Source organism: Phalaenopsis equestris, unplaced genomic scaffold, assembly GCF_001263595.1.
Source record: "Phalaenopsis equestris unplaced genomic scaffold, ASM126359v1 Scaffold000877, whole genome shotgun sequence".
Classification (NCBI taxonomy): Eukaryota; Viridiplantae; Streptophyta; class Magnoliopsida; order Asparagales; family Orchidaceae; genus Phalaenopsis; species Phalaenopsis equestris.
The window spans coordinates 790,739-816,012 of NW_018165317.1; the positions used below are offsets into that span (position 1 = coordinate 790,739).

Below are 25,274 nucleotides of genomic sequence, written 5' to 3' on the forward strand. Positions count from 1 at the left end.
CCCCTGCTGAACAAATTTTAACATCCAGCTGACTCTACATAGTCTTCCAAAAGTGTCACAAAAGAGCCTCATCTTTGACATGCTGGAACTCCCATAGTAGGGTCAAGTCGGAAGATAATTTTTGTATCCAGAAACTCTAAAATTCTCTTATCTGAGGTTATCCTGTGTCTGGTAACTGCTCCTTAAACTCATTGCCTTTTTGGACATCCAATGCAAATCCTACCGATGCTCCTCCGAATGCCTGCAAAAATATAATTTGAGGCACCATAATCTCATACTCTGCATGAATGCCCATACCTTGGGCTCACTACATTCTAGAACAACTACTGTCAACTCAGCTGGGATCTCTCTCCAGGGTTCAACTGGAATCGATGGCGTCTCTTCCTCATTGGCTGGCAGCTGGTTCTCCTCTTTTGTGTCCTCACTCTCTTAAGTGTCTAATGCGTCTTTGTTCATTTCTTGAACTGCTCCCCGATGTGAAAGAGATTATTCTTCTGATTGTGCAATCTGAATTAATATGCCAAAATTTGTGACACTTGAAACACTTCTTAGCTATGATGGATTTGGGAATGTGGACTGGTTTAACCTATTCTCCACTCTGAATCAGTTTCTCGTCGGGTGGGGGCTTAGATGTTCCCCTTAGTGTACTCTTGACGCTGTAAAAAACCTACCTACAATATGTGGTGGTCGCCCAGTGATGTGGTCTCTCCAATTTTGAAGATGAGGTTTGAACATCTAGTCTGTAGTGAGCTGGTAGGTGCTGAAATTTCATCTTCTAATTCATCTTGGACCAAGTAGTGATCTTATCTACTTTCACGCTGGACCGAGTAGCACTTCAAAAAATTTTCACTAGAATATTGCACTTTTCTTTAACTTGTTGCCTGCTAGTTTAACCCTTCCGTCCGGTGGGAAGTCTCGACACTCAAAAGTACATTCAAAGGTCAAGAGTCACTTGATGAACTCTTTCGAATTCATATGGTCGTAAAAGTATGACAAATCCAACTTTACTTCAAAATTTTGGCTTCTCAGATATTTTAGGTCGTCTTCAAGGTAGAGGTTCTTTATCCCTAACATCCCTATGGTGGAAGAGATTCACTCAATTCCTTTGATTTATCAAGTCACCATTGTGGCTGCGGTTGAGCGATTTGGATGGTCTCCTTTCCTTAATTCTATTGAGCCGTTATAGCACTCAGGGCAGTTATTGTTGTATCTCTTCCATGGTAAACTCCTGATCGGACTCGACACTTACCCTCTCGATGGCATGATTAGAGTTTGGGTTTGGATAGGTGGAAGGAGATGTGGAGGGTGGGTGGGAAGAGAGAAATTTTGGGGGGTATTCTAGAAACCCTATGATAGGACTAGGATTAGAATGACTCTGATACCAACTGTTATCGGAGAACCAAAATCACGAGAAAAACAAATCTTCTTAATGAAAATAAATAGGCAGTTACAACTATCACACTTAAAAGAGAAAAAATAACAAACAGGACACGTGACACGCTGAAGTAGGAAATAGCAACACGATTCATGACACTCGGCTAAGGTGAATATCGAGGTGGGGTGTTGATCAGCGAGGGTTTGGACCTCCGGAGGTGTGGCAAAAGGGCGGTTGGAAGGCCAGATGGTGGAGCAGCAGCAAAGCGGCGATGGTGGCAGCAAAGGGGTGGTGAAACATTGCAATTTCCTGGGAGGTTGGAGCAAGGGGGAGGCGCTGGACAGTAGATAAGCAGCAAGGAAAGTGGTGTTATGAGCTGCCGCAGCGATGTAGGAGGGCCGGGCAGCACCAGAACAGCAAGGTGAGGGATTTCTGAGTGGCGGCAACAAAAGGTGGAGGTCTGGAACTGCGATAACAGCGAAGAGGAGGGAGAGGAAGGCGTCGTCGGTGATTGGAGCTGCAGAAGCAACAACCGGGAGGCTGTTTGGGTCTGGCAACAGCAACGGAGGGCGATCGGACAGAGGGAAACAGCAACAAGAAAGATAGGCGGGGCAGTGACAACAAAGGTGGACGGCAGGGACAACGATGGCAGCCCAAGAAGAGGGTCGAGAACGGCAGAGTCTGTGAAGAGAGAAATGCGGAAGAGGAAAGAGTTGGAGATAAATACACCACGGGAATAAGCGATACTCGCAGCAGCACTCAAGCCCTTAGAAAGAGATCACCACCTCAGACGAACTATAATCGTAGCACCACAAGGTATTGGATATAACCCTAGAAGGGAGAAAGAGGATGCCAATGACTGTCCCGACAGAAAATATGCCAAAAACTGAAACCCTAAACACATGAATCAAATATATAAGCCCTAGGTAATTAGGATTGAGCCCACTTTTGAAAGGAGACACCAAATCCATTAAGGAAAGACGGCCAGCCCTCAATTTGGTGTTTTAACCTGATCTCGAGCCACTAGGAGAGTTCTGCGCCTAGTCTAGTTTGTAGATTGGTCGCAGGACTGCACCATAAGTCCCAAAAATAATCCTACTGGGAGCTCCCACTTTAGATCAATCACGTATAGTCAGTACTAAATTGGACAAATGTGACATTAGGATATCAAATTAGCCACATACAAACAGTTCAGGTACTATTTTGGAGTTTAGCAACCCACTGCCCCCCTTTTCTTTTGTTTCAGTCATATACTTGCATCATTTTATTAGGTACTACCCAGTTCCTATATATTTACACATCAACACCTAAACTTTGCTTTTTACATTTTTACCACTCAAATCTTTTATATCAAACAAAATATACCAACATTTTAAGTTTTAAAAAGTGAAATACACGTTTCACATATACATAATGTGGCATGCATGTAGAAGTTGAAGTTTAAGTGTTGGATATGTAAATAAGTATGAATTGAGAGGCATGTAGGTCAATCTTCCTATAAATTTTGACCCAAGATTAAATTTGCATTCATAGATAAAATTAGGTTCCACAACTTTAGAACAACGACCGTTCCAACTTGCTACCAACTTTTGCAAGATGAGATTAGGTCTCAAAGAAGACCCCATAGTGCTAAACCTACTATCAATCGGTCAACACAACATAACACCATTTGTTGCTAGTTCGTCGTCGAAGATTAAAAAGAGGCTTTATTAAACTCAATAACAAGAACTCCACATCCATCAAATATCTGCTATTTTAGCTTTCAACATGACAATGTATCCTGAGTCAAACACCCTAAGGTGGTGTTTGGCTACACCCAAAATTTAACTTAAATAGGATTTAATCTAGTAAATCCGGATTTACCAAATCCAAAAGGGTTAAATAAAAAAAAGGTTTGTTTTGATTAAGTTTAAAGCCAAACTTTGAAGTGTTTGGAGACGAGAGAAGCAACAGCTCCCACACCCTCTCTTAAATCCGTTCAATCCACCTAATGATTGGATTTAATAAATCCAAGAATACAATTAAAATAGAGAAAATTTCGTATTTAGATAACGGTGGGATTTAACTTCGATTTTTTTATGTTTGGCAGATTTAAGTGATACCAGAACTAGTAGGAAAAGCAATGAAAAACTCAAAACAAACTTTTATTAGTGTAGAGAGGGGGTTACAACACAACAAAAAAGAAAATAGTAACACAAAACATAAACGACACAAGAATACACCTCTAACGTGTATTCCAAGGGCGGTGGAGGTCGGCTGGGTGGATTGGGATGGTTAACAGGGGTGATGGCAGTGAGGGGAAGGTGCAGAATTGCAAGGACAAATATGGAGGGTCGTAAGTGACCGGCGGCAGGCGAAGGGGTGGCTGGAAGTTGCTGGGCAACAGGGGCAGCGGTAGTAGGGTGAGGAAAAATTGGTTGGGAGTGCTGGGAAGGAGAGAGGATGGCTGGACAACAAGGTAAGGCTGCAGGTATGGAACAGTTGGGTGCAGGAATTAAGGAGGGGGAGACTGGCAGCTGAGGAGAGGGGAGAAAGATTGGGGAAGGTGAAAAGGAAATGATACAACACCTCCTCGGAGTAGAATACAGCTGAAACACCACCACTTCCTCGGATATAGCCCTAGAATAGGGAGAACAGCTCCACAAGAAAATTTGAAATCAACACACAACAAAAACTAACTCTTATGCAACAAAACAACAATATAAATAAATTCCCACCGGAAAAATAGAAAACAGAGGAGAGGAGGGCAAGCGACAATGCAGCCCTCTCCAAACATTGCTCAAGCCAGGCAGGAGATGCGAAAGGAAAGCCGCAAGTGCCGATGTCGCTCGATTCCTCCCTGAACCAGTTCCCTATGCCAACCGGTTTAGCCGGCTAGCTTGTTTCCCATATTCGTGCGGGAAACTCCCGCACCTGTGTTATTAAGTTATATTTAATGTAAATCCATATTTAAATTGCGTACCAAACACCCCAAGCCTTGATAAAATTTTAAGTCGTGAACTCAATTTTAATTGGAGATAAAAAATACATTAGACATACTAGCCATCAAACAATTTGCCAAACTTTGTTGGTATTAAATTATTCAACAAATTTGCCTCATTAACCTAAAAGGGAAATTTACATATGTACCACACAATTCTTATGGATTTACATAAAAGTTTGATATTTACATTTATAGCATCTTGGTGGTATGAACCTGACATAAAAAGGTGCATTTATTTTGAAAAGATAGCGAAGTGGGATTTTTATGCAACATTAAAGATTTGAAGAGTTATGAATGTAAATACCAAAGTTTAGGTGTTAGAAATCTAATTACATAAGAGTTGTGTGGTATGTATGTAAATGCCCCTAATTTAAATACACATGAAAAGAGAATTACACACCTTGCTGGTAGTCTTCCTTAATCATCCTCAAAACTGAAAGAACAACAATTCGAGCTTCAACCTGCCAAGAGAAAATACATTCATCTAATAAACTAATGAAGAAATATATATGGATTAATTAAATAAAAAAATCAACCAGTGCACCAACAATTTTTAAAGACTAAAACATAAAGGGCAATTTACATGCATACAACCCAAAACCTATGAATTTGCATATCTAACACCTAAAGTTTATTTTTTACATTTATACAACCCAAATGTTTCATATCACATAAAAAATACCGGCATTACAACTTTTAAAATGTGAAATACTCTTTTCATGCATAGGTAAGGTGGTATGTATGTAAAAATTGAAGTTTCGATGTTAGTATGTAAATACATAAGAATCGAGTGGTATGCATGTAAATCTTGTGCAGTGCCCCAAGCAAAAATATAATGACTCAGAGTCATTGAGTAAAAGCACAAAGCTGTGTTTTTTTCGTTACACTTTCATTTCATGCCTTCGCCTCAACAGATAAACTTCTATATGGCTATATGAATGATTTGTCGTTTTACCTTGAGAGACAAATTTCAAGTTATTAACCAAACTTGCTTGGCCATGAGCTATATCACACCTTGTCTCCAAACATAGTTTCCTAATTATTGGTCTCAAAGAATATTAAATTCCTTCCTTAGGCATTTACATACATATCACTCAGTTCCTATGTATTCACATATCAAACACTTAAACTTTATATTTTACATTTATACCACCCAAATCTTTCATATCACATAAAAGATGCCACCATATGAACTTATAAAAAGCGAAATACACCTTTTCCAACATGGGTAAAGTGGTATGTATGTAAAAATTGGAATTAACCTGTTAGATATGTAAATGTATAATTAAGCGGTATGTATGTAAATCTTCCTTTCTTTTATCATGCACCACGTAAATTACCTTTGAGAGACCTCTGATGTCAATAGCCTGATAGTCATCTGTGTCTTTTTGCAAAAATGTTGCCATTCTTTCAAGAAGTGGCCAGCTTAGTTTCTTAGAATTATTTAAGCTGAATCTTTCGTCAGTGCTATTTAGGTTTTTCTTTTGGCTGTTGCTGCATAATATTCCTTCACACCACTCCTCAAGCAACTCTTTGAGATAGTAATCATTGGAATTGTACCTGAAATTGAAAATGCTTAAGTAAGAGACGCGTTTAAAATAGGGAAATTTACATACACACCACACAATTCTTATGAGTTTACATATCCAACGCCAAATGTTTGATTTTTACAATTATACCACTTTAGTGGCATAAACCTATGCATGAAAAGGTGTGTTTCACTTTTAAAAAGTTAATTTTAGTGGTATTTTCGATGTGATGTTAAGAATTTGAGTGTTATGGGTGTAGATATGAAAGTTTAGGTGTTCGATATCTAAATACATAAAAGCTGTGTGATATGTATGTAAATGCCCCTCTAAAATATTCTGATAATGCAGATCAAGTAAAATGCTGAGAACTTTCCATCTAACAATACACAGCATCATCAAGTTTAGCATCCAGGCACTTTTTAGTAAATCAAAACTTACATAGCAGATGTCATCATCAAAATCAAGGGGCATTTACATACATACCACTCAATTCGTACGTATTTACATATCTAACACCTAATCTTTGCTTTTTACATTTATATCACCCAAATCTTTCATATTATATAAAAAATATCATTGATAAGATGACAAACATATTAAAGTTGAAGTTTAGGTATTAGATATGTAAATACGTAAGAATTGAACGCAAAATAAAATAAATCACACAGATAAAAATGCTCATAGAAGTTCTAATTTAGATGTTGAATACCCTGCTTTTCGCATGTCTTGGTAAACAGCTAGGCACTGCTGAACTTCACGCAGGGAACCGTATTGGCTACGAGATCTTAAGAGAGTTTTGTAAGTCACCTGAGTTGCCAATTACCAGAACTACTATAAGTTAGCAGAAAGAAAATTCGGTCCTGTTTTGAATATACAAATTTTGAAAATTACCCATAAGTGCTTTTAAGATATAATTGACCCATAAGTATGCAGTTATCTGTTTTATAGAAAATTTACGATTTTCTTTTTAAGGCCATTCAAAACATATCACACAATCCTTATGTATTTACATATGCAACACCTAAACTTTGCTTTTTTACATTTATACAACCCAAATCTTTCATATCACACCAAAAGCACCACTATTTTGACTTTTTAGGTGAAATACACCTTTTCATGCATAGGAAAGGTGCCATGTTGTAAAAATTGAAGTTTAGGTGTTAGATATGTAAATACATAAGAATTGAGCGGTATGTATGTAAATCTTCCTTCTTTTTAAGGTCAAAATGATTTAAAGAATGAAGTTGAATGCATCTAGAGTGCATGTAAACTATCAACTTGATGGGCTGAATAAATGTAATCAGTTATGCAAATTAAAAGTCATTCATACATCTAGTCATAGAATTTTAATGATAAGAAATGCATACAATCAAGTATAAATCCATGCACTTAGAGCTCAAAAAAAGTTTAAAAAAATAAAAATAACAGTACGAGCTCGAGGGTGCGGGGGGGGGGGGGGGGCGTATAATGGAGTTTCCCCATAAATTGGGCTTCAATTTGTCTCTCTTCATTTCTTCAAATAGAGAAAATGCCAAACTTGGTTTTCCATTCTGAGCGCATGCCTACAAGTACTAATAAATAAATTATGTAGATATAGAATGAAAATCATAAAAGAATCAACCAGATGCACTCATAATTCAGCATCAAAAAATAAAGGAGCATTTACATACATAACACAATTCTTAACTGATTACAGATCTCACACCTAAATTTTCATATTTACATGCAAATATTCAAATCTTTAATATCACATAAAAAAAAATCACTATTATCACTTTTTAAAAGTGAAAAACACATTTTCATGCATCGGTTTAAAGCACCAAAATGCTAGCTATATAAATATGAAAATTTAGGTGTGAGATATGTAAATACATAAAAGGTGTGTGCTATGTATGCATATTTCCCAAAAATAAATTGCCATGCAAATCAGAATGTTCTGACCCACTACTACCAGAGCGGTTTTATCAATGATCTATCTCTTTTGATGGATTGTCCAACTTCTATAATCAGTTAACAAATTAATGTTCTAGTAGCTCATAACATCCGTTGTCTCAAAATATCTCTGTTGGTCACATTAAACGTCGATATCTTAGAATATAAGTACTCACACTGATAAATTAATGAAACTAATTAATATTATGATTCATAGAATAATAAATATTTTATGTGTTCAAGAAACAAAATAGGTTGGAGAAAAGAATAAGAAAATTGATAACTTAAGTTTTAAACTTTGGTATTCAGCTAAGAGTCGCACTAGAAATTGTGTAGGTGTAATTATATATAAGAGTTTAAAAGATAATGTTGTTAAAATTAATAGAGTTGGAGATAAAATTATAGTCTTTAAGATTAATGTTGACACTAAGATTTTTAATATTATAAGTGCTTATGCTCCTAAACTAGGTTTAAATATAGGTTCTAAAAATAAATTCTGGAATGACTTAGAAGACTTAATACGAATTATACCTCTTGAATAAAGATTTTTTATTGGAGAAAATTTAAATAGACATGTTGGTAGAGTGGTAGAAGATTTTAGAAATATTCATGGTGGCTACAGTTTTAGAGTGATTAATGAAGAAGGCAGAGCTATATTAGATTTTGCTTTAGCGTATGATTTTATTATTGCTAATATTTTATTCAAGAAAAGTGATGTACATATTATTACTTATAAGAATAAATCTAATAAAACACAAATTAATTATTTTCTTATGAGAAGAAGAGATCGTCGAGAATGTAAGGATTATAAGGTCATTCCATGTGAGGATTTAAGTACTCAACATCGATTATTAGTTCTAGATTTTAAGATGAAGAGTTGTAAAATGAAAAATATTAGGATTCATCATCGTAAAATTAGATGAGGTTATCTAAAAGACACAAATAAAATTATTTTTATGAATAAAATTCTAGATTTCAAAATTTGGGATGTTCATGAAGAAACCAATTCTATGTGTCATAAACTAACAAAAACTATAAAAACAAGTTGCAGACCCTAGCTTTCGAAGTTAAGAGACAGCAACACCAAGCGACCCCCTTACTACTAGCCAACAAAACCAATATGCAAGTTTGTCATGGCCAAAAAATGCTACAAGTGCCACGGATTTTGGCATATAGAAGCAAAATGCAGCACACAGAGAGTAATCTACTTCACTGGGTAGGGTGTCATAGAAAAGTTGGAAAAAGACACCACAGACACTGAAGGCGGTGAGGACATAAACGAGTAATAATTGCCACTTGAAGAGATAAACGGTAATCAGAAAGAAGGTACAGACTTCAGGGAGAATGATTATTTTCAGCCAATGAGGAAGAGACGCCACCAAAACCAGTTGACCATGAGATAGATATTCCAACTGAAATAACAGTCACTACTCTAGAATGTAGTGACTCTGAGGTAATGGGCAGCCCAACGGAGCATGAGATTATGGCATCTTGCATACGGTGAGAGGAATGTCAACAAAGGTTAAGAGTTTGAGGAGCCGACATCAGATACAGGTCCATCTGAGATGCAGATTTTTTAGATGTATACCCCCTCCGAAGTTGCCCCGATGGAGGGTGTTCCGGTATTTCAGAAACGAGGTTATTGTGTTTCATGTCGAGAACATTACATAGAGTTATTCAAAGGTTACTTTCGGGTCAGCATGGGACACCTCATCAGATGTCCAAATGAGAGAGATGAAGCCCAACTATATAATGGCCCCAAGGAGTTTGATGTAGATGAAAATTTTGTAATGGCATCCAGGTCCTATCTGCGGGGAAGACGTCTCTCCTGAGGGGGAGTCAGTGAGAGTGGCACAGCGTGCCACAAATTTCAACCTAGAGTGAATTTCTCCTCACATACTAGCCTATCAGTTGCACCCAGCCGAGTATGAGGAATTGAAAAAGCAGGTTACAACTGGGATGACGCAATACCTAATTCATAGGGAGACTCTTCTAGGTACAGTTCCAAATCAGATCATGCCAAAGGTGGACAGATATCTCTTCTATCAGAATGTGCTTTGGAACGATAACGTTTACTTGTACGATGTATCAGAGAACTCAACAGCGTGCCAAGAGGAGGAAGAAGCTTCGATAGTTGAGGTCAAAGCTTCCCCAACCCATAAGCGGGGCTCGAGGCGGGGGGTGGGGGGGGCAACCGGGTGCAAGTTCAGCCCAGTTAGACTTACCGGTCCCCTCTTGCTTCTTTTCCTTCCCTTTCCTCCCCTCCTTGTCTTTCTTTTTTCTTTCTTTCCTTTATTGCCTCCCTAAACCTTTCCAAATTCTATAACATTTCATAAAAAGCAAAATATGATTTTATTCTCCTTCTAATTTTGAAACTCTTGCATTAAATCTAAAATCTAATTTTATTCCCTTCCCTATTTTAAAAGATTTGCCTAAATTTTGAAATATGATATTATTCCTTCCTATTTTAATGTTTCCTAAAGTTGAGTCAAGTCTTTTATAACTAGGAGTTCTTGTCTCTAGGTTAAGGATCTTGTTTTTATATTTGAATTCAAGTTTTTGCCATGATATTTTTACTTCGAGGCCTGTATCCGACATCGAGTTGGTGCTCCGACTGTCCCTCGTCATAGGTGATGATCGTCTTCACAGTTTCAGGTGTTGCTCCGGCTGTATCCCTATTCTCCGGTGATGATTTATCTTCTCTGAATTTCACTCTCCTTAGCCACTAACCCCGCTCCATCCTTCCCGCAATACCTTCCACCCCACTGTTCCTTCCTGTGCACCCTTACGGTCGTGAAACCTCAAGCTTGTTGTCCTCCCCTATCCAGAAACCCCATCAAGCCTCCCCCTCAGCCCATAACTCCATTTATCCAAGCCATATCTCCCCTGCCTGGCCCGTCCTACCTTTCCATACTCCCTGTTGCTTGCTTCCCACCGAAAACCTGTTGCAACCCCATTTCCATTCTATTGTGACTGCTTCCATTCCCGACAGGAACCCCAAATCTCATCCCTATCTTCCTGTACCACCGCGCAACCTTCCACTCTCTGCTCCTGCGGTCACAGCCTCCCACCAGCTCGCTGTACTACTATCCAACCACCACCCAACACCGTCGATCTTCTCTAGGGCGAGGTTGTGTTTGTTTGTCATTTATTTCATGTTTTGAGGAGTCATTGTAATCGATTTTAGTTTTAATAATAATATTTATATTTCTTTTGTGGTTTGTGCTTTCTCCTTCAGTATCAATTGGGATATCATCAGGTCCTATTGATTTTCCACCCTTGGTTTTCTTTAAATCCTCCTCACTTCTTCTTTGCTAATGTGATAATAAAATTAACATATTTTATTATTATTAAAAATTTTAAGATCACTAAGATCGATCTTATTTTCAAAAACTTTATTGAAAAGTTTATTAAAATAGCTCACCCACCTATGTTGAATATCTTTTTCTAGGAAAATTATTTTTTGATTTTCATCTTTAATACACTTAAGTTAAATGTTTACTTTATATTTCTGTTTGTTCGGCTAGTTTATACATATATTTTTCACCCTCTTTAGTATCTAATATATTATAAAGATTACTAGAAACAGAATTTTTAGCATTACAAATGGTTCTTTTAGACTCTCTATAGGCCACCTTATATTTTAGAAAACTAATTAGCTTAATTACTTATGCTAGTTATCCAAAAAAACTAATGATTATGATAATAAACCGGTCTAATTAAGAATAAAAGAATCAAATATTAAATTAATTAGGCAAACAAAAATCAATAAGGATCGCTCTTCGTTTTATGAAACCAATACTTTTGAATTAATGAATTATTCTACGAGACAGGAGATACTACCATCCTAATCATGCATAGTGAAGACACCAAGACACATTGAAAATTTCAAGCAACTGGACAAACTAAATTCATAGCTTAAATCTAAACCATTAAACTTTTGCATGTTTAAGCAAATTTCTGCAAGAAATTAAATATGAATCTTGATGTATCTCAAAAAAAAAAAAAAAAAGTGAGAAAATTTAAGCATTTTTCTATATGCCGTTTAGTTCATTGATTCATTATGCCATTACTTAGCGTAAAACATATGTTCCCTAACTGTAGATTTAGCAGTTAATTCCCATCATCTATCAAGTAAGATAAACCAGATGCAATTTTAATTCAAGGGGCATTTGCAAACATAACACCCAATTCTTATGTATTTACATATCTACAAATAAATTTTAATTTTCACATTTACACCATCCAAATCTTTTATATCACATTAAAAATACCACCATTTTAAATTTTAAAAAGTGAAATACATCTTTTCATGCATAGGTAAGGAGGCATGTAATTAAAATTGAAGTTTAGGTGTTAGATATGTAAATATATAAGAATTGAGAGGTACGTATATAATCTTCCACAATTCAAAGTACAACATGCTAAAGAAGGCATATCTGCAATCATAAATACATCAAACCTCAGCAAGCAGAATGCAAACCTTGATGGCAACTGTATATGCAGCAACATCAAGCTTAATCCCAGTATCTCTCATGGCTTTTAGTGCCTGCATCACATGAAGCACAAAAAAACTTCGCACAGAATTCTATTTTGGATGGTAAGTTATCTGAGGATCACTAAGATATGAAATATTTTATATTTCAGACACCTTTTGTTTTTGTCAAGTTCATGTTGGCGCACCATGGCATCATTTAATGTGTATATGAGTTTAGTTCTAAACACATAAAAAAAGGCAAATTTTCGTACATAGCAAACAATTCTTATATATTTACATATATAGCACTTTGGTGCATTAAGCATAGGCAGGAAAAGATATATTTCACTTTTAATATATAGCAGCAATTCTTATGTATTTTACATATCTCACACCTAAGCTTTTATATTTATGCACATGGTACTCAAATATTTTATATCACATAAGAATATGCATATAATAATAGTTCATGTTTTGTTTGTCAAGCAGCAAATATCATTTCTCTACAGCCCGCAAAGCAACATTCAGAATTACAAAAGTACAAAAGAAACAGCAAAAATATAAAAAATCAGTGTCCCACCTATTCAAAGCTTATCTTCTCTTCGGTTTACTCGATGGGATAAAATGGAAATTGCAACGGGAACTCCTTTTTGAATGTTCAATTCATGACAATTCAAGCTATAGTGAGAGTGATTAGAAAGATTACACACATACCACTTAATTCCTATGTATTTACATATCAAACACCTAAACTTTAATTCTTATGTATTTTACATATCTCACACCTAGTTAGGGAACTCCTTTTTTACACACGTCACCGTGCCTATGCATGAAAAGATGTATTTCACACTTTAAAAATTAACATGGTGCTCATGTTGATGTGATATGAAAGATTTGAGTGGTATGAATGTAAAAATTAAAATTTAGGTGTGAGATTTGCAAATATATAAGAATTGGGTAAATGCCCCAATCGTTAATGTCTCTTGGCTGCTGGTGAAAATTGACATGGCCCATCAGATAAGCAAGATGAGTTTTGTAATTATTTTAGAAATAAAAATTCCTTCTCAACCCTTTCCGCTTTGATCTAAACCTCATTTTCATCAACAGCAGGTTCCATGAGGCTCAATCTATCCACAAATGGTTCACCTTGGGGGTGCAAGTGAGTCAAGCCAACTCGTGAGCCAAAAGCTCAACTCAATTATAGGCTCACAAGCCAGGCTTATCGAGCCTCAAACTCAAACTCGAGCCAAAATAAGAGTTTGTTGACTTATTGAGCTAGAGTTCGAGTATTGGGCGACTCGGCTCATTGGCTTAACGAGTAGCTCAAAATGCACGGTTCGATCACTACCGTAGGATTTAGGAACACTTGTGATGTGCAATTATGCAAAGAACAAATAAAACCCAAATTTTGACAGCCCTATCCTTCTTAAGTACTCCCAGCAGCAATCTGCAAGTATCCTTCTCCCACCTTCGAAACCTAATTTATCGCTTGTCTTGCACCTCAGTCCGACCCCTAGCCTCTCTTGTCTCTTGGATGAATCGATCTCTCATCTCTAGCATAGGAAGCATGGCAACATTGTAGGTATATCGCCTGAATACCCTATCGATCACTCATTTTTCATGAAATTGTTAGTTTTATGAATGCTTAAGAGGCACAAGCATATCATATTAAAAATAAACATATTGTATTAAAAATAAATAATATAAGTTGCATTAATTGAACTCTTCAAATATCATTGATTCTTTTGTTTTGTTTTTTTTTAATTTAGAATGACAATGTTGTCACTTATGAAAAATGAGATATTGAATCTTGAAAACGTGATCTCAATTGTCGGAAGCAAATTGTTAATAAAGTTGATGGTGTTAATTTGAATGAAAATAATACGAGAAAAATGAAGTTATTTATGAGAATGTTGACAACAATGACGAAGATACTAATCTTAAAAATCCAATTAAAACAAAAAAAAGAAAGAAAACTTCGTAGGCTTAAGAAAAATTCATAAAAATTACTCTTCTTGATCATCAAAAGAAAAGAAAATTTTCTCATTATAAGAAAAAACTTGCTATATAAAATATAGTTATAATTACACAATTCAGGAGAAATTTGGATCGATGTGCACTTAGGTTTCATACAATAACAAAATAAAAATATATTATAATTCCAACCCAGTCATAATGAGAGTTCATTAAAAACAAGTCCAAATGATGCTAAACTGACAACATTTAAGTATGACGTTCAAAAGTACGAGAGAAGATATCACTTTAGATACTGATTAATGAAAAATAACTTTCAATTGTGAAGGAATTCAGATTCAATGTAGTTTTGAAATCTATGTCGTCATATTTTTTTGATATATTCAAGAATAACTGCCCACACTGATGTAATAGCATTATATAATAAACATAAAAGAAAATTAAAGAATACACTAAAAAATATTAATAGAGCAAGTTTAACTACAGATTTATAAAAATCAAAGAATATCATATATGATAGTCATTGCACATTATATTGACTCAAATTAGACATTATAAAAGTGTGTTCGTAGATTTTTAAATCTGCCTCCTCCACATGTAGCTACTGAAATTGTTGATATATATTGAATTTAATAGTGAAGAATATGATTAAGAAAATAGAATATAAGGTTGAGAAAATTCGTGAAATTGTTAGTTTTATGAGTGTTTAAGAGGCAAGATTGATGAAATTTGTAGATATTGTTCAACAATTGTAATTGTTCATCAAGAAGCTTACTATCGATTATCCAACCCGTTGGAATACTACTACAAATAACATGTTAATTATTGTCAGTCAACTAAGAGAGACTTTTTTTCATACAGTAAAGAGATTAGATATGAAAATTGCCCTATAGAAGAAGAATGGGTTGACATGAAAAGGTTTGTGATATTTTAGGGTTTGAGGCTACAAATATTACTTCTGACATAAAGTAATCATCTAATTTATTTCTCTCTCAAATTTGTTCGATAAAGAAAGTGTTAGATGAAGGTCTTCAGATCATTTTATTATGGATACGACTAGAAGAATGAAAGACAAGTTTGATAAATACTGAGATGAATGTAATCTTTTGATGATTTTTGGTGTTGCATGGACCCAAGAATGAAACTTGTTATTGAGTTTATTTCCTCAATGATCTATGGAGGGGATAAGAACATTCGAAATATTTCATATGTGTTTGGTTTATCATTTGAGTTATATGAGAAATATGTTTTATATATTGATTTAGAAGTTTAAGGTGTACATGATACATTAAGAGGTGAAATATCAGGGGTAAATCATGCAAACAGTAACAAAAATATAACTCAGAATACTTCCAACAAGATGTACAGTGGCTGAGATGAATTCACCGGTTAAATTAGATGTTGGATATTTTGTGTCAAAAATAATATTAGCAGACTCATTAAAATATCCCAAAATATCACAAACAGTTTCGATGTTAATTCATTTTTCTTCTGTAAGGCAATAGTGATATGTAGTCTTTGTTCCATTATATGAAAAAAAACTTCTCTTAGCTAAATGATAACAATTAACATGTTACATATAGAAATTCAGCGGGTTGGATAATCTATAATAAATTTCCAGTGGACAACTGAAATTATTGAATAATATATGCAATTTAATCTTACCTCTGAAGCATTCATAAAATTAACAGTTTCACAAATTTTCTCAACCACATATTCTATACACTTAATCTCATCTTTCACCATTAAATTCAACATATGTGCACAACAACGCACGTGAAATAACTTTTCTTCAAAGAATATTTCTTTCTAACCTGTAAGCTATCATTCAATAACTTTATGGCTTGATCATTACTTAAAACATTATCTGTTGATATAGTTTATTTTTAAGAATATGACTTTATTTTTAAGACCTCGATCACTAAGTGATTTATAAAAAACATCAATAATTTTAGTTGTATGTGGATGAGGTATATGTAAAAATCTAAAAACACGCTTTTGCAATCTCCAACTTGAATCAACATAATGTGCAGTAACAACTGTATATGATATCTTTTGATCGTTCGATTTCCACAAATTTATAGTAACGCTTATTCGATTAATACTTTTCAATGCATTCTTCAGTTTTTTTTTTCTTTTTCTCATATACTGACATAACATCAGTGCAAACAGTCATTAATAAATATTTAAAAAAAATGGCTATATAGATTTCAACACTACATTGAATCTGAATTCCTTCAAAATTGAAAATTATTTTTCATTAATTAATAAATAAAGTGTTATCATCAATCGTACTTTTCAATAACTATACTTAAAAATTATCAAATTTAGTCTCATTTGACTTGTTTCTAATGAACCCCAATTTTCTTTGGGTTAGAATTGTAATTTTTTTTATTTTATTATTGCATGAATCTTAAGAGCACATCGATCCAAATATTTGCTGAATTTTGTAGTTGCACTGGCATTTTCTGTAACATGTTTTTTTTTTTACAATGACAAAATTCTCACTTCTTTTGACCATCAGGAAGAGTGATCTCTATAAACTTCTCTCAAATTTAAGAATTTTTATTTTCAATTGGATTTTCAGGATTAGAATCTTTTTCATCATTGTCAACGATCTCATGAATAACTTCATTTCTCGCACTAATATTATTATCATTCAAATTAAAACAATCAACTTCATTAACAATTTGTTATTCAACAATCAGAATCTCATTTTCTTAATATCTCATTTTCTATAAGTCATGGCGTTGTTATTATAAATTTAAAAAAATGAGCAAGAGAATTAATGTTATTTAAAGAGTTTTAATTAATGCAACCAATATTATTTATTTTTAATGTGATTTTATATGTATATCGATAAATAAATAAATAAATAATTTGTAACACTATTTGTAAAATGAAATACTCACCTAAGAGTACAAGCATGTTGTTTAACATATCATTTGAAATGCTAAATCTAACAAGATGTATCTCTAAAAGTGGATACAAAAGCGCAAACTGTCATAGCAATTTTAATGTGAAATACATAAGAATTATGTAGTATGCTTGCAAATTTCTCATAAAAAAATTACACAAATATGCATACATGCTTACATACCTACATGTATATAATATTATAGAATTTGCTAATCTATTGGTAAATATAAATGAATAACTTGATAATTTTGTGATTTAAAAGTGTATTATCAAAATTGACATCATAACTAAATAATAATTTATATTATTGTATGCCAAGAATATAGATTTACCCGAAGGCTAAAAAAAACTAAGTATTGTAAAGATCGTATGTGAATTAAATCACATAGTTTCAATTTCCAACCAAAAGTATAGTTCAATAACAACCATCTATGATGGGGTAAAAAGAAATAGCTAGGAGGGATTTTCTCTTAATCTATGATGGGGTATATGGATGCATCTTTGGGATTTAATGAGAAGTTTGGCACAAAGATATGTAAACTAACAAAATTCTTGCACGAGTTGAAACAGTCATCGAGAGCATGGTTTGATATGTTATAATAATTCTTAAAGGTCAAGGGTATGCTCAAAGACAATGAAATCATACAATGTTCATTAGGCATTCAAAGAATGGGAAGATAATCATATTGATCGTATCTGTAGACGATATAATTCTCATCGGAGATGACGTAGATGAAATTATCCAATTGAAGACTTCCCTCTTATCAGTTTTTGAGAAAAAGAACTTTGGATCTTTAAGGCATTTCCTTAACATAGAGGTTGAAAGATCAAAAAAATGGATTATTGTATCCCAAAGGATGTATGTTCTTGTCCTCCTAAAGAAAACTATAATGAGTGATTCTAGGCCTGCAGAAACTTCAATTGATCCCAATCAAAAGTTGGGAGACGAAAAGAAAGGTAACCCAGTAAATACAGTCTGATATCAAAAGTTGGTGGAAAAGTTAATATACTTATCGCATACACATTTAGACATCGCCTTTATTATAAGTTTGGTAAATTAATTAATGCATTCTCCCTCTGAGAAACTCTTTGAAATAGTATACAGGATTCTTAGATACCTAAAGTACATCGAGTAAGAGTTTACTCTTACAAAAAATCACACAACAGAAAATAGAGGCATACACTGATGCGGATTGGGCAAGCTAAGTTGTTGATGAGAGATCAACTTCCGAACACTACACTTATGTCTGGGAAAATCATGTTTACATGGTGAAGTAAGAAATAAAATGTGGTGGTAAAAAGCAATGTTGAAGCAAAAGTTCAAGCAATGACTAATAGAGTATGTGAGATGTTATAGCTGAAGAGAATTTTTTAAGAGACATGATTCTAATAGATATGCAATAAATTTATACTGTGACAATAAAGCTGTCATAAGCATTGCAGAGAATTCAATGCAACATGATCGCACAAAGCAAGCGTAGATTGACAGACACTTTATAAAAGAGAAAATTGATTGAGGAGCTATTTGCATGTCATTCATCCTTATTGCTCCAAATAATGGATATCTTCACCAAATGATTGTTCAGGCCTAATTTTGAGCTCCTTATAAGCTAGTTGGGCATAATAGATAACTATGCTCCAACTTGAGGGAGGGTGTTGAAATTATTTAGGAAGTTTTATTTTTAGCATCTTTTATTATTTTCTTTTACTACAACTTTGTATTATTGGTATGTTATAATTCTTGTTTTTTTTATCATGAGATTTTATGATTGATTTATGATTTTTCTAATGTGGGAGTCATGTCCCTCTATTTATCTTGTAATAGTTTCAAATGAAAGTGAAGAGGAATAATTCTTTTTTCTCCTCCAAAAATCCACAAAGTGTTATAAATGTAAATATCAAACTTTAGGTGTTAGATATGTATATACATAAAAATAGTGTGGCATGTATGTAAATTTCCCTATTTTCTTTGCATTTCTTTTATTAAGAAAAGAAAACAAAAGTTATAGATACTTTAGGGAGCTATAGGATAAGTTCACTAAGAAGACATTTAAAAGAGAGTCTAAACAAACACATATAGAACCAAAATTATAAAATTAAATGCAATCGCAGAAGAAATAGACTAAATTATAACTAGTTCAAAACATGCAAGGAGGGATTTCACAAAAAAGATGTGGTTGTAATGGCCCATGAAGCATCAAGGAGTAGAAAAAAGCAACACAACAAACCTTTATCCCACTAAGTAGGGTCGGCTATATGGATCCTTTTTTCTCCATTGTCCAATTGAGTGTCATATTTTAATTTAATTCTAATAAGTTAAGACCATTTTTATATAGCATGCCCATGTCTTTTCAGATTTACCTCTACCTTTTGTATAAAATGGGAATCTAAAACATCTACTCTCCCAATTGAATCATCATATGGTTAATGTTTAATATGACCAAATCATCTAAGAAGACTTTCTTTAATCTTGTTTGTCACTGGAGCTACACCACAACATCCACCTAAGTGTAAATGTCTTTTCAGATTTACCCATTCACGTATATATTCGTTTCACATTTTGTCTCTAAGTGTAAAGTCACTCATCCACCTAAGCATTCTCATCTCAGCAACACAACTTAGTCTTATGCTTCTCTTATATAGCCCAACATTCTGCGCTATAAAGGAACTAGAAAAGAACAAGTGCAGAAAAAAAAAATTTGCCCAAAAAAGGGCATTCACATACATACCACTCCATTTTTATATATTAAACTATCTAACATATAAAATTTGCTTTTTATATTCATGACACCCAAATCTTTCATATCACATCAAAAATACCACAATTTTAACTTTTTAAAAGAGTAATTCACCTTTTTATGAATAGGGAAAGTGGCATGTATGTAAAAATTAAAGTTTAGCTGTTATACATGTGCATGCATAGTAATTGATTGATATGTATGCATATCTTCCAAAATATTATATAACCAATTAAGACTAGCATGTGATATTCAGATGAAAACAAGATTCATGAATGGGTATAAAGTAACATTACAAGAGCAAAAAACAACCTTCATGACTCCCTTCATATCATAAGCGCTTCCATAAATATCAATTAGAACAGACCAGCTTATGTGGTTAGGAGATAGGCCCATTACATTCATTTCACTGATCAACGCTTTAGCACGAAAATGATTCGTTCCGCAGGCTTTCATTAAAATATTAAAAGTAGCAACCGTTGGTCTGAAAGCAATCACTGCAACTAATCAAATGTTGCATGTTATAGAAATAGCATTGAGAAAAGTGTTAAAAAAAGTCCTTGAACTTTTTGTCGGGGGTAATTTTAGTCCCAAAATCTATAAAGTGTCAATTTAGTTTCCCAAGTTTTTTAATATGAGCTATAAAATCACCACAGAGAACTATTTCAGCCCTAATTTAAAAATTTTGGGAACTAAATTGACATTTTTATGAAGTCTGGGACTAAAATGGCCCCATGTAAACAGTCAGGGAACTATTTTGGCACTTTACTCAATTAGCATACAAACATACTCAAAATTAGGCAAGGACTGGTAGACGAACCTTGTTTATTTCCCTGGTCAAAATTGATAACTTCAAATCCGGTCTCTTTCCAAGTATCGAAAAATCGAAAAGCCCGATCATACTGGCATGATTCAACACAAGCATAAAGAACACTGTTGTAACAATATGCATTTGGTTCGCAACCAGCCCCAAGCATTTCCTCAAACATCATAACAGCCTCTTCGACAAGAGTAGCACTGGCACATGCACTGATTAATGTTGACCAAGTAACGACATTTACACGTATACCAGCCATAATAATTTCATCTTTAATTTTAAAAGCCATTTCCAACATTTTTGTATCAGCAAAAACCTGAAAAAATGAAGGGAAATTTACATACGTAGGATACAATTATATGTATTTACATATCTCACACCAAAACTTTCATACTTATATACAAGCACTAAGGTGCTTTAAACTTATGCAGGAAAAAATGCATGTTATTTCTAAAAAATTATAATAGTGCTATTTTTTATGTGATAGGAAAAGTTTAAATGTTATTTGTGTAAATGTGAAGGTTTAGGTATGAGATATGTAAATACATAAAAATTGTGTGCCATGTATGTAAAGGCCCCAAAAATGAAATGAATCACAAAATATAGCCAACCACTAACGATTAGAGGGGGCTAAAAGACAAAATATAAACTAAAATGAATAATTAGACATTGATTCAAACCTTCATCATGGTACTATATGTAATAATGTCCAATTTTAAGGCTCCCTCTGATGCTACTTGCTTAGCTTCTTTATAGATCTTCTCTGCTAAATCAACTCTTTTGGCATTATGACATGCCTTCAGAAGTATATTATATGACGTTATATCAGCTGTGACACCCAAAATCTGGATGAATACTGTAAATTAGTTAGCCTAAATTTATGCATAAAAAGGCCATGCTAGGTAAAGAGAATAGAACTAAGTTTTTCTTACAGAAGAATCCATAGCGAAAATTTTTACGGTAACTTAAAGGCTAGAGCTTGTTTGGGATCACTTTTGATTTTGATTTTTATTTTTTTAAAACATGTTTTGTATACTATAACAAAATTAGTTGCTTTTAAAAACACTCAAAATAAATTTTAGCTATTTTGAATATTTTAAAAATAAGTCTGAAAGAATCGATAGTGAAATTGTGGGATCACTTTTGATTTTTGTTTTGAATTTTTTTAAACCTATTTGGTATACCATATCATAATTTGTTGTTTTTAAAAACACTCAAAATAAGTTTTAGACGTTTTGAATGTTTTAACAATAAATTTATTTATTTTTTAAAATAAAAAATAAAAACAGGCAAAAAATGAACTAAAGAAACATATTTTTAAAGGAAGTTTTACAAGCATGCCACTCAATTCCTACATATTTACGTAGCTAGCACCTAAACTTCAATTTTTACTTTTATGTCACCATGCCTGTATATGAAAATGTGCATTTCACTTGTTAAAAGTTTAAATAGTGGTACTTTTTATGGGATGTGAAATATTTGGGTGGTTTAAGTGTAAAAATCAAAGTTTAGATATTAGATATGTAAATACGAAAGAATTGGGTGGTATGCATGTAAATGCCCCATTTTTAAAATAAAAGCAAAAACAAAAACAAAAAATAAGAAACAAAATTAATCACAAACAAACCCTTAGGGTTCAGAACGTGGTTGATTCAGGTTCCAAACACTCGTATACTGACAAAATTCATTCAAGAAGAGGACATGACAGAAAATTGAGGAGAACGCAGTACTTGCATATGGTTGTAGACGTTTATTGCGTAGCTCAAATCATGGGAGTTCACATTCATGAGACTGTTGAAGAAGAATATATTTGGGATTATATTTCTCGCAAGCAACCCCTGCACATCAGAAATTAAAGATTTGAAGGAAATAAGAGATGTCGAATAAGTGAAATCATTAGATGTATAACATCACAACTTCAAGGATCATTTACATACAAACCACCCAATTCCTATGTATTTACAAATCTAACACCTAAACTCTACTTTTTAAAATTATACCACCCAAATCTTTCATATCACATCAAAAATATCACAATTTTAACTTTCAAAAAGTGAAATACACATTTCCATTCATAGGTAAGGTGGCATATATGTAAAAATTGAAGTTTAGGAGTTAGATATCTAAATACATAAAAATTAAGTGGTATGCATGTAAATCTTCCTTTCTGTTTTTGCCCCCTAAAATTTCACTATCAATTATGCTTTTGATTTTGAAGTTCTTGCTCAGACCATGTTATCAACCGATCATGATCACGGTGGTTCCCTCAATGTCTACTCTATAGCCGGCTACTTGATCATGAGTTTTCTGGACATTTTATTTAGCTATCATCAAATCAAGTTGCATCTGGCGTACGTTGAAAAGAACATGTAATTACCAAATATAGTGTATTGCTATAATGTAATGCCCATTGGTCTTAAAAATATTAGTGTTAATTATTAGCATATGATATATGTCATTTTTAAACAATAAAAAGGGGAAAAATTTTGAAATTTAAGTTGATGATGTCATAGTTAAAACTAAGTTATTAGAACAATAAATATAAAGCCTTAAGATATTTTTGAAACACCAAGAAAATATAATATGAAGATAAATCTGCTTAAATGTACAGTTAGGGTGAGGACAGAACTTTTTCGGCTATCTTCTTATTCTATAAGGTATCAAAGCTAATTCAAAGAAAATGAAAGCATTTCGGGACATGTTGTCGCCCTGCAATGTTAGAGAACTATAGACAATACCAGTCAAATTGCGTGTTTAAGTCACTTTATTTCCAAAACCGATGACAAATGCATAATTTTCTTTGATGTCATAAGAAGAGTAAAATGTTTCACTTGGATAGAGTAGTGTGAAGAGGCTTTCATGCAACTTAAGAATTTCTTGTCGTCCCCACCATAGTTGTAAATTCCAAATTTCGGCAAAAACTCGTTATACCTTAAAGGCAGAGCAGAAGCAATCAGTTCGACACCACATCAAGAAAGGCATGGAAATAATTTTCAGTGTACTATATCAACAAAAATTTAAAAGGTGGCAAACTCAAGTATAAAGGCTTCACCAGTATTTTCAGAGGTATGCCATACAAGTGAGGATGGATCATCCCTTAAAATCTTTACTTGCTAAACTATAACATTAAGGCTGTCTTCTGAAATGGGTGGCCAAACTCAGCAAAGCCAAACTCTCCTTGTACATCTTCAATGATAATCAAGCCACAAGTAGTAACAAATTTTCTAGCTGACTTCCTCGAGCCTAACGACCAACAAGTAGGAGTGTCAAAATTTTACCCAACAAGCTAACTCGACCCGAATTCGACTCCAAAAATCCATGTTCAGGTTGACCCAAATAATTTGTGTCAGTTCGGGTTTATTTTTTTTAGTAGGGTTCGGGTTAGCCCACCAACCTAAAGTTGACCTGAACCAATCCACTAACATGAAATTGATTCAAAATCAATTTGCTAACCCAAAATTGAACTAAGATTGAAGCTAAATTGAGCCGATTTTGACAGGAAATCAACTTGAATAGTTGTTATGCCTTATGTTAACGAGCTATACGGATTATGTTTGGATTTGCAGATTGAAGGTGGGTCACGTTTGGGTTTGACTTTATGACTCGCTTAACATTCGGGTCAAATCAATTTTGGGTCAAACCCAAAACCAACCCGCATGCTAGATTTGACACTACTACTACACACATAAAGAGTCGTTGTGGACGCTCTATGTTGATGTAACTACTAGTTGTGGAGGGGCTGAACTCGGAGTCGTACTCTGGAGCCCGATCGGATTTTCTCATTATCATTCTATACAAATTGACTTTGGCATAACTAATAATCAAGCTGAGCATGAGAATTTGATTGTAGGACAAAAGTTTGTTCAAGAAATAAATGTAAAATATCTACTGGTGCGCTCTGACTCGTAGTTAAAAGTTAACTAAGTATGAAACCTGGAAGGAGATAATGGCAAAGTATCTCATGATCGTCAAAGCACAAATAGAGAAGTTTGAATTATTCAAAATTGAAAATATTTCTAGAGATGAGAACCAATTTGTCCATTTCCTATCTAAATGGTACAACCCTAATGGAAGGTTCCCTTAGAAGCTAGTTCTCCCAATAACCTAAGTAGCAGAAGTAATGGATTCAAAAATATAGAAGCAGACTATACCTAACAGCATACTGATGAGAAGATTTACCAGCAGAAAATGGATGCTCCAATGAAATAGCATGTATGACATGGTTTGCAAAATTAAAAAAGAAATATATAGTAAACGGAGAAAAGTACCTCAAACATTTGCCTCGTCTTTAAAAAGGCACCACAAAGACCATATACATCAATTAAACTTCGGCATACATGCATATCAGCGCTGTCCAATTCTTTGCTGAATGCCTTATAAGTTCTCCTAGCAGAAAATTGATCCTTCTTCTTACCAAATTCTTGTATGATCCGGCATACCAGAAGTCGAAATTGCGGGAAAAGGCGAGCATACCTGCAAAATTAATGCACTGGTGAGTATTGATATAATAAATTTTTCAGTTAACAAAAT

At 33.9% G+C, this 25,274-nt stretch overlaps 1 protein-coding gene across 2 annotated transcripts in view; it reads right to left on the reverse strand.

The window, feature by feature from the left end:
- Nucleotides 1-25,274, reverse strand: part of LOC110032046 (pentatricopeptide repeat-containing protein At5g02830, chloroplastic) — a 47,532-nt gene that overhangs the window by 2,687 nt on the left and 19,571 nt on the right. The window contains exons 3-12 of one of the 2 annotated variants that reach the window (XM_020735557.1): nucleotides 25,013-25,217; nucleotides 22,475-22,582; nucleotides 21,425-21,589; nucleotides 20,748-21,060; nucleotides 20,240-20,424; nucleotides 12,303-12,368; nucleotides 7,370-7,449; nucleotides 6,597-6,695; nucleotides 5,699-5,918; nucleotides 4,759-4,819 (exon numbers count right to left, since the gene is read on the reverse strand). In XM_020735557.1, coding sequence (XP_020591216.1) covers nucleotides 4,759-4,819; nucleotides 5,699-5,918; nucleotides 6,597-6,695; nucleotides 7,370-7,449; nucleotides 12,303-12,368; nucleotides 20,240-20,424; nucleotides 20,748-21,060; nucleotides 21,425-21,589; nucleotides 22,475-22,582; nucleotides 25,013-25,217 — 1,502 coding nt within the window. Of the gene's footprint in view, nucleotides 1-4,758; nucleotides 4,820-5,698; nucleotides 5,919-6,596; nucleotides 6,696-7,369; nucleotides 7,450-12,302; nucleotides 12,369-20,239; nucleotides 20,431-20,747; nucleotides 21,061-21,424; nucleotides 21,590-22,474; nucleotides 22,583-25,012; nucleotides 25,218-25,274 lie in introns of both variants that reach the window. The other variant, XM_020735556.1, reaches the window with a different exon arrangement.